Source organism: Alosa sapidissima, chromosome 5, assembly GCF_018492685.1.
Source record: "Alosa sapidissima isolate fAloSap1 chromosome 5, fAloSap1.pri, whole genome shotgun sequence".
NCBI lineage: Eukaryota > Metazoa > Chordata > Actinopteri > Clupeiformes > Clupeidae > Alosa > Alosa sapidissima.
This window is the reverse complement of record NC_055961.1, coordinates 12,699,041-12,709,278: the sequence shown is the minus strand read 5'-3', so window position 1 is coordinate 12,709,278 and position 10,238 is coordinate 12,699,041. Positions and strand designations below refer to the sequence as shown.

The following is a 10,238-nucleotide window of genomic DNA, read 5'->3' as shown; positions in this document are numbered from 1 at the left end:
TTTTAAGATATAGTTAAGAACAAAATTATTCATATCCCTGGCAAATATTGATTTTCTCTTGACCAATATGTTTGTTCTTTATTAAAATGACACTTGCACATGCCAAAAGGTTGCAAGACAATGTGGTAAAAAAAAAGTGTTTTTATCTTTTTTAACATTTTTATTAAAAATTGCGTGTTCAAAATTATTCATACCCTTTTTAAACAATCACTGGAAACATCTTTATTTACCACCACAGCTCTGAAAATGGTTCATATAATACCCACCAAGCCTCTTCATGTCACCACAATGATTGTAGACTGCACCTTTTTAGCAGCAATCTGGGTTTTGAGGCAGGAACGATTATTTTCCATCACTTTGGCCTTGTTCTCACTTTTTTGACGGATTGAGGTCCGCTCTAAAATGTTGATATTGTTCTCTGTTAATTTCAGTGAAATTTCTTAAAATGTGATTTGCATTTTAAAGGCTCGGTTCTTTCCAAAATGCTTCTAATTTTCATAAAGCACTTATATAATATAATTATTGGATAGTCTCTCTGTGTAAGACCAGCTGTTATAACTATTTCCAACATACATTCACTTATACAATCAGTTCCTTTGGGCATTTTATTTAAACGTTGGGAATTATTTAGCCTGGTTAAAACCAGACTCATTCAGTTCGTGAATAGAGTTTGGGGGCTCATAATTGGGAAACGTTTCATAGCTAACTTAGACATAGCTTTAACTTTGAAATCATTGGTCCAGCCTAACCAATCGCATTGATCAGGGATTCCCAATGTTACTTCCTACTTCGCCTAAACTTTACAAACAGACAATAAACAGCATAGGCACTCAGTAGTTAGTAAACAACATACTGTATGTAGGCCTACCTTTGCTTTAAATACATTTTCACATTCTTCCGACTGCAATTTTTTGCACTACACTGTTGCCACTATCGTTTACCACAACCATTTTCAATTTTGAAACTATAGCGCCATTCCCATGGCCTGACCTTTTTGTGATCTGATTTACTGATTTGTCAGTAGGAGATCTAGGTGGGCCTGGCCAGGCTAGGAATCATTAGGACATTTTATCCATGATTTAATAAAACTGTACAAACACTTTCTTTGTTATCGACTACAAAATTGCTTAAACAAATCCTTCACTGAGCTGACCTATACAAGACCTTACCTGATTTTTAAAAAAAAATGCATGGCAGGTAAAATCAGTTCCTGCCTGTACTCTACAACTTTCTTTTACAGTAAGCGAGGGATCAAGAAAGGTGTCAAGAGGTCAAGCCAGTGTTCCTGGCAATTCTCTGTAATCAAGTTTCTTCACTTAACTGAGATCATCTCACCTCTGCACTCCCATTCTGTGTCAGATATACTCCCTTTCTCTGTTAGATATTTAAGCATACAACTTCCAGTTTGTAACAAGTGATTATTTTGCATAACAGTGAGTAATACTACTGTAGCCTAACAATTTATGTCTTGATATTGGATATTGCCATTTTTATTAGAGGGGGGTGGGGGAGGGTGGGGGGGCAGCCTAAAGAGACCAATCTGTACATCTGCTTTTTTCAATTGGTATTTTATAATTCCATGGTACTCTACAACTTTCTTTTACAGTAAGCGAGGGATCAAGAAAGGTGTCAAGAGGTCAAGCCAGTGTTCCTGGCAATTCTCTGTAATCAAGTTTCTTCACTTAACTGAGATGATCTCACCTCTGCACTCCCTTTCTGTGTCAGATATACTCCCTTTCTCTGTTAGATATTTAAGCATACAACTTCCAGTTTGTAACAAGTGATTATTTTGCATAACAGTGAGTAATACTACTGTAGCCTAACAATTTATGTCTTGATATTGGATATTGCCATTTTTATTGGGGGGGGGGGTGCAAGTCCCCCTCTATGTATGGTATGATTATGGTCTTGCTGTGATGAGTGAGTTTTCTTTAATTCTTCCAGATTATGTTACATAATACAGGATCAAAATTAAACAGTATAATGCTTACGAGATTAAATTGAGGAGGGTACCATGTGGAGGCCATGCAGAGGTAAAACACTTGCCAGAATGACTTCTCATGCTCCCAGAACTCTCAGATAGTGCAAGGAAAACCTGTGAAGGTGCCTTAGTCGTGCTGATAAGCCTAGTCATTCTGCTGGGTAGTAAATCAATCAGCCTTTGTTTGGCGATGTGCATGCACACCGTTTTTGTTTTACTTCCTGCCCCTCTCACTACCATCACCCCCCTCTTCTTTTTTTCTGCTGAGGTTAATATTTAATTTATTGCCCATGAGGACGGGGGAAATACATATAATAAGGATTCAGCACCTGTGGAGCCATTTGGAGTACTCCAGCAAGTGAGTGGGGGAGACATCACTGCGGTTCCTCAAGACTCTACGCCATATCCAGACTCCAGCAGACTCCAGCAGACTCCACACACTCTTTTCCTTTACGTTAGCAGCACTGAGAGGGGGAAGCATGGGTAACTTTTGGAGATGGCTATGGTGTCAAAGGAACTATGTGATCATCATTCTCACCCCACTCATCTTCCTTCCTTTGCCAATCGTAGTGCCAACATCGGTGAGATTTCATAACTTATTGCTATTATTTCTGCAGGTCATCAATATCAAAGAGTTACTGTAACTGTTAAGATGGCAGGGATTTCAAAAGACATGATGTTTAAATGACATCCTTTGTTTCGCCTGGTAGAGAAGTATGTGAAGGATGTCTGAGGTTAAAAGTGTTAAATATATATTTAAATGCACTGAAGATGACCACTAGGGAATAGGCCTTTGTGTATGTACATGATCACTCTAAACATGCAGAGTGGAACTACATCAATAGAGCAAACCTTTACGAGATTCAGAGTTGGATTCCCCAAGGTAACAGATATTGATAATTCAAAACCTTAATCTTAATAACTTTGCTTGCTTTGCTGTTAATTGCTTTAGAAATACATGTCTTCTAAATGGATAAGTGTACATATAAATTGAGTAAACTAGAATGGCACCTGTGTCAAATCTACAATTTGAATGAAGTAAAACCCATTAACCATTTTGGTTAGACATAGCCTACACTCCTTGATGAAGCTTTACAAGTCAAACCAACTCTTTTAAGACGTAAAGTAAAGCCCATGTTGAGTGAATTATAAAAATCTTAATTGGTTCACATTAAAAAAAAAAATCCATACGGAACAAGATTTTCTAACATCATGGGTTTGGGGTATTCATGCATCACAGTGGAAAGTTTTCAGTAAAGAGCATTCAAACTCACTTGACTTACATTGCATAGCTCTTTTGGAGCCATAAAACAAAATAAGATATAGCGGTGACAGGTGAACACATGAAAATTGTTTATGATCATTTATGGTCAAGGGTTACTATTATCTTTTTGTACAGAGCAGTAAACCTTCTTTAAAGAGGCCTTAAGGAGATCTCCTTAAAGAGATACAGTAGTTAAAAGACATAGCCACCATGCCGCCACAACTTGAACAAAACAACCGGTTTTTGTTTAAAGACTGTCCCATTAATTGCAATTGGGGTTTAAGGAGGGGTCTTCGTGAAAAAGACATTGAGGCTCATCAAACAGTGACATAATCTTCTACTCTGCACTGTAATTGTGTTTGTGCATCATCAGTTCATGCTTAGTTTGGAAACCGAGGGGTTACTCTTGCCTTACTGATGTCTTTCTCATTGCTGCCTCTACTGCAGGAGGCTAAATGTGGCTACGCTATCATCGTGATGGCTCTGTACTGGTGCACAGAGTGCATGCCACTGGCGGTCACGGCTCTGCTCCCCGTCGTGTTCTTCCCCTTAATGGGCATCATGCAGGCCGAACAGGTGGGTTTCCCTGGTGGACAGCACAAAAAACTGACACCACTTGTGCTCACTTTAGCTCATTTTAAAACAATAGGGATGTATGCATACATGCATTTAGAAATGTCCATACAGTATATGCACTGTCCTATGGAAAACCCCATACCATTCACTATAGCTAGTCCCTTCCTTCACCATTTCATGACAGCCATCCTGTGGGAGAGGTGCACTTTGCTAGGGAAAGCATAAAATGTCAGCCGTCCAGACAGGCCAGACAAGGCTTGTTTCATTTTTATGGCTCGTAAAAAAAAAAAAAACCTGCTTATGACTTAAAACGTCCTTGGAGTCTATTGTGCCTTCTAATTTGTTATTGTTTTTTTTTATTAGGAAGGTCAAACTCTTGTCCCCTACTAATAGCCATAGTGTGTGCAATGGATACAGCTAAGCCTTTTAATGGTTGAAAATTCAGATTCCATTTGCGAAAAACTCCAGGAACTCTACATTATGCAAACTCTACATTATGCACCTTGCCTATCTCGCTCAGGCTATCATATTCTGAACCCTTCCCTACCTGTTCCATGTCTATCCACAGGTCAGTGTTCAGTACCTGAAAGACACCAACATGCTGTTCATTGGTGGGCTGCTGGTTGCCATTGCCGTGGAGAACTGGAATCTGCACAAGCGCATCGCTCTTGGAGTCCTGCTGCTGGTGGGAGTGCGGCCTGCTCTGTAAGAGTTTACCGTGCTCATCCACATCACATGCACAGACTCATTACATGCACAGACTCATTACATGCACACACACACACACACACACACACACACACACACACACACACACACACACACACACAGACACAGACACAGACACAGACACAGACACAGACACAGACACAGACACAGACACAGACACACACAGACACAGACACACACACACACACACACACACACACACACACACACACACACACAGATACACAGGCTGACACAAATAACGTTCTTATTGATGTCACTAGTCAAAACACACACATTATTCATTATTTGATTCCATATTACAAATCAAGTTTCATCACACACACACACAGACACCCTCTCGAGCACCCTCACCCATCTATCCTATCCCATCTCCGTGCTCCCTCAGGCTAATGATGGGTTTCATGGGTGTGACGGCCTTCCTCTCCATGTGGATCAGTAACACGGCCACCACCGCCATGATGTTGCCCATTGCGCAGGCTGTGCTGGCCCAGCTATCGGTCACCGAGGCCGAGGGTGACGAGCGGGAGTTGCGGGGCGGGACCAGCAACCAGGCCTTTGAGATGGAGGACGTCAGAGACACAAAGGCACCTATGGAGGACTTTAACAGTAGGTCACATGAGTTTTATGTTGTGATTAGAATTAGGTTCTGACAGCAACATACTAAATGTTTTAAGTAACATAACATAACATAACATAACATAACATAACATAACATAACATAACATAACATAACATAATATATAAATATAATTCTTGATGCCATCAATGGTGACTTTTTTTTGGAGCCTGTTGTTAACCATCAAGGTTCTTGATATACAACACGACTTCAATAAAAACTTAAATGCAAATAAGTCTCTCAGGCTCCTCCTTAAGGCTGATTGGCTGAGGGTTAGATATTTCTGCCCAAACACATAATTGTTTTTACTGTAAATCTGCGCACTCCTGAAGCTATATCCATCACTGCCTGCCCTCTCAGAAGCCCACACGGACGTGGAGCAGGGTGTCGACCAGGCTTTAGAGGACAGGAGGAAGGCACGCGAGCAGAAGTACACGCTTCTGGGCAAAGGGATGAGCCTGTGTGTGTGTTACTCTGCCAGCATCGGGGGCACTGCCACTCTGACGGGCACCACCCCCAACCTCATCCTGCAAGGCCAGCTCAATTCGTAAGACCTCTCACATATTGTCCAGCTGCTATTCTCTGTATCTCCTATTCACTGTTTTGCACTGCGTTCCCAGATAGCAGTGCACATTAGCCTATAATCACTTCCTGTCTACACTACTATTTGTTTACTAAAAGTTTGATTGTTTGGAAGAAACACATTGTTTGCCATTTATGTCTGATAGTCATACACACACACACACACACACACACACACACACACACACACACACACACACACACACACATACACCCCTCTGCAACATCTCTACTTTTGAATCTTTACATTTGTTGAATGCAGAATGCTAAAGGCAGTTTTACTGAGCATGGGCACTTTCTAACTGTGGCGATCTGCATGTCTTGAAGGATCTACCCAGATAACAACGGCATCATCAACTTTGCGAGCTGGTTTGGCTTTGCCTTTCCCAACATGCTGTTGATGCTTGTCTTCTCGTGGATGTGGCTGCAGTTCATGTATCTGGGCTTCAAGTAAGTCTCATTCCTCTTACTCCAACACACCGAAATTATGAGAATTTTGTGGCTTTTAAAGGAATTTTCACAAATTATTTATTATTTCAATCAATTTATCCATTTAGATAATTTGTGAATTACAAGTAATATCAATCAAACTTAAGTTGGTGTGTTACTTATAGTTTGATTGATATTAGCTTACCTGGAATGCACAATAAAATAACCTGATTTTGGACTATTTTTGCAATTTACTGTAACTCCTCATTGCAGTCCTGATGTTGAGTCTGAGACCATTTGAATGATTTGACCAGTTGTCTCATTTGCTATTCTGCTTTGCTCTCCATGTCTCTAACAGTCTGAAGAAGTCCTTTGGTTGTGGTACCAAAAACGAAGGCGACAAGGAAGCTTACCAGGTGATGAGGGACGAGTACAAGAAGCTGGGCCGCATTTCGTTCGCCGAGGGATCTGTGCTCGTCATTTTCATCCTCCTGGTGGTGTTGTGGTTCACCAGGGAGCCGGGCTTCATGCCTGGATGGGCCTCCGCGCTCTTAAAGGGCACCGGGTGAGTAGCCAATGGGTGCACACTCACTTTCACATGACATAAAACAGGACGTAAACAGACGCACATTCACATGAGTGTGTGTGCGTATAGTTGCTGGACAAAGCAAAGATGTTAAGACACATGTACGGAGGAGACATTTTCGCAACGTACTGTTTTGTGCACAGTTCTCCAAAGTGGATGTGCTGCTGTTTCCATGAAGTCAAGATCGTTAAGCCTGGGTAGAATATGAGTACTCACAATTCACAAACACATCTGATAACCCTGTATCCTCATGTTCACAGCTTTGTCTCAGACGGGACCGTGGCCATCTTTATGTCCGCTCTGTTCTTCGTCATCCCCTCCAAGTGGCCATTCACCTTCTCAGAAGAGAACGACACGGACAATAGTGGCAACAGAGATGATGACAGCAGCAGTGACAATGACAGTGATGAAGAGGACAAAAAAATCAAGAAAAGGAAATCAGAGAAGAAATCAAAGAAATCAGGTAAGATTAAGGTTTTCATATGCACACTGATTATGAGATAATATTTCCAAAGTTTTTAAATGTTACATACTGTAGCCTCAAAACCAATGAAAGGCTGTTTTGAGATTTCAAGACAGTGGTGAGGAATGATATTCTCTGCTTCAGACAATCCTGAGATGTCCTCTCATTACATGGAGAATCCTCAAATTTCATGAAATATGTACTTCTGATAATTTTTCCCCCTATGGATTCTAATGACCTAGTAATGACTCCACTGCCACTACAGTTCAGTGTGTGAATTACTGCTAAGCATGCCATGCCGTGCAAATCCACTGAAGCCCAGCGACTCTTTTTCTGCCCTGCAGCGGGAAAGATGAAGGCCCCTGTACCCTTGCTGACCTGGGACGTGGTGCATCAGCGCATGCCCTGGAACATCATCCTTCTGCTGGGTGGAGGCTTCGCACTGGCCAGTGGTAGTGAGGTGGGTGCCACTGTTCACACACAGACATCCATGTTTACGCCCAAGCCTCGGTTCTTTCGCCTGGTGTCCATTTCACCGTTGGATGAATCCTAGGTGTCTATTTTAATCCCAGTTGTCCACTTAACACTTGGATCCTAGATGAATCCTAGGTGTCCATTTTAATCCTAGTTGTTCACTTAACACTTGGATCCTAGATGAATCCCAATCCTAATGTACTTACATGTAAAAGTCATTCACATTGCTCAGTTTCAATACTGCATCAATATCAGCACAGGGACAATGGAGAGTTTTTTGTCAGTAGATGCTCCTTCTGAAATAGATCAGAGGCTAGGACATCCCTGTGTCAGCTGATGTACATCACAAAAAGAGAAGAAAGACACTGATTTAAGTGCAAGTAACCCAGGCAAATGTTAGCCTAAATACCTGCTTCTTCCATGTTGGATAACGTTGCCAGTATCCGTGTGTCCATGTCTCTGTCTCTGTCTCTGTCTCTAACCAGGCCTCTGGACTGTCCAAGTGGCTGGGAGAGAGCCTGGCTCCGCTGCAGTCGATCCCTCCCTTCGCCATTTCCTTGCTGCTGTGCCTCCTGGTGGGCACCTTCACCGAGTGCTCCAGCAACACGGCCACCACTACCCTCTTTCTGCCCATCCTCGCCTCCATGGTAGGGCCGTTTACCTGACAAAGGTTTTGTTTGTGGGGAACTCTAAGGTCCACAGTTTGAAATGATACCGGTTTTGTTTGTGGGGAACTCTATGGTACACAGTTTGAAATGACATACTGTACAGTAGGTTTTGTTTATGGGGAACTCTATGGTACACAGTTTGAAATGATACCGGTTTTGTTTGTGGGGAACTCTAAGGTCCACAGTTTGAAATGATGCAGGTTTTGTTTATGGGCAACTCTGAGGTCAATTGTGTATTCCGTCCTCAGGCCACTGCTATTAAGCTCCACCCCCTTTATGTCATGCTGCCCTGCACCATTTCCGCTTCGCTGGCCTTCATGCTGCCAGTGGCCACACCCCCGAACGCCATCGCCTTCTCCTATGGCAACCTCAGAGTCATAGACATGGTGAGAGCATCTCGTCTCAATCAGAACGATTTTATTCAAGCTCAGCCTTTAACATGGGGCTTGTCATGTGTGTTGTCATGGAAGTATGGCTTGGCAGGCCATGATGTTAACACTTGTGTTCAATCTCTTCTGCAGGCAAAGGCTGGCTGCATTCTCAATGTGATTGGCATTCTCACAATCAACTTGGGTATCAACACCTGGGGCAAAGCCATGTTCCATCTGGATACCTTCCCTACGTGGGCCTACAACACATCTACGCCTGCTATATGAACCAAGGAGATTATCGCTGCTACACTGCCACAGGGAACAGAGAGAGAGAGAGAGAGAGAGAGAGAGATAGAGAGAGAGAGAGAAGTATGTAAGTATGTGAGTAAATAAGTTAAGTAAGCAAGTTAGTATGTTAAGAAAGATAGAAAGAAAGAAAGAAGGAAATAAATAAGAAAGAAAGAAAGAAAGAAAGAAAGAAAGAATGAAGTGAGAGAGATGCACAGAAAAAGATCACCTTGTATTTATTAACTTTTTTTCATTCTTCTGTGTTAATATGTTTCATCCTTGATGATAAAACTTGATATAATGGCATAAACAATCAAGGATAATAATCATAAGGTTCAAAGGTTAACAAGGTATTTATGGCTGCACGGTTAGGTTTACCTGTGGCTTGTAAGCCTATTGCGCTAACTGAGCCAATTGTTAAACTGACAGAATGTATATTGAATTATATATTTGAATTATACTGAGCCACTGACAGAAAGTGCCTCAATATAATCCAAATGAAATAATAGACGATTTCTGTAGATTTTAGTTTGGTCCTTTTGGGATCTTATAAATCACCTATGATGTTAAATTATGATGTAGGAACAAAGTGCTGACACTGGCGGCAGGCTTAAACACATACTGCCATTTTAATGTCTTGATAGATAAACTATCATTGATATCTGACATTTTATGGTTGCTTAAAAAGATCAACAGTGTCAGCAAATGCTAACGAAATGCTTAAGCTGGCTCTCTTTAAGTACAGTGTTTCCTTGAGTTATGGACAAAATGAAATGTTTATATATAGTTTTATAATATATGGCCATCTTATTTAAAGACATTTTTGTAAGACTAAATAAAGTATTTGTATGTAAATAAAGAGCTGTAAAAAGTTTGTGTAAGAGTTCATACAGACTGCATTGACTGTATTAGTCATCTTTGCGGTAACCTGGGTATAGTGGCACCTGCTGTTTGTATTAAGTAAATGTTCCTTTGCCATTCAAACCTATTTAAGTTGCTTACAGAAACAGGGCAATGTGTAACAGAGATTTTAACACAACAATGATAAATGCCAGAGAATACTTGCAAAGGGCATGGTCTAATGTCTATGAAAGCTAAATGAAGGTAAAGGTTTATGAGTCCTTGCCTTCCAATGGAAGTTAAACCATGATATTAAATATATTGAACAGGAAACCAACGTGAAGCATTATTAACATTTGAGATTACGG

General features: G+C 41.2%; 1 protein-coding gene across 1 annotated transcript; it reads left to right on the top strand.

Annotated features, from left to right (window-relative positions):
• The first annotated feature begins 1,932 nt into the window (after window positions 1-1,932).
• On the top strand, window positions 1,933-9,924 carry slc13a2 (solute carrier family 13 member 2). Its single transcript, XM_042092899.1, has 12 exons — window positions 1,933-2,562; window positions 3,693-3,821; window positions 4,390-4,526; window positions 4,939-5,159; window positions 5,530-5,716; window positions 6,079-6,201; window positions 6,539-6,745; window positions 7,027-7,229; window positions 7,574-7,689; window positions 8,189-8,350; window positions 8,620-8,757; window positions 8,893-9,924. Exons 1-12 carry the CDS (start codon window positions 2,461-2,463, stop codon window positions 9,025-9,027), a joined length of 1,860 nt encoding a protein of 619 aa, XP_041948833.1. The 5' UTR covers window positions 1,933-2,460; the 3' UTR covers window positions 9,028-9,924.
• The last annotated feature ends 314 nt before the right edge of the window (window positions 9,925-10,238 follow it).

Bases quoted from the DNA above. Each gene is read 5' to 3' on its own strand.
- slc13a2 (XM_042092899.1), top strand. From the start codon at position 2,461: ATGGGTAACTTTTGGAGATGGCTATGGTGTCAAAGGAACTATGTGATC. The intron at 6,746-7,026 runs GTGAGTAGCCAA...TCATGTTCACAG, and splicing joins GCGCTCTTAAAGGGCACCGG to CTTTGTCTCAGACGGGACCG. The intron at 8,758-8,892 runs GTGAGAGCATCT...TCTCTTCTGCAG, and splicing joins ACCTCAGAGTCATAGACATG to GCAAAGGCTGGCTGCATTCT.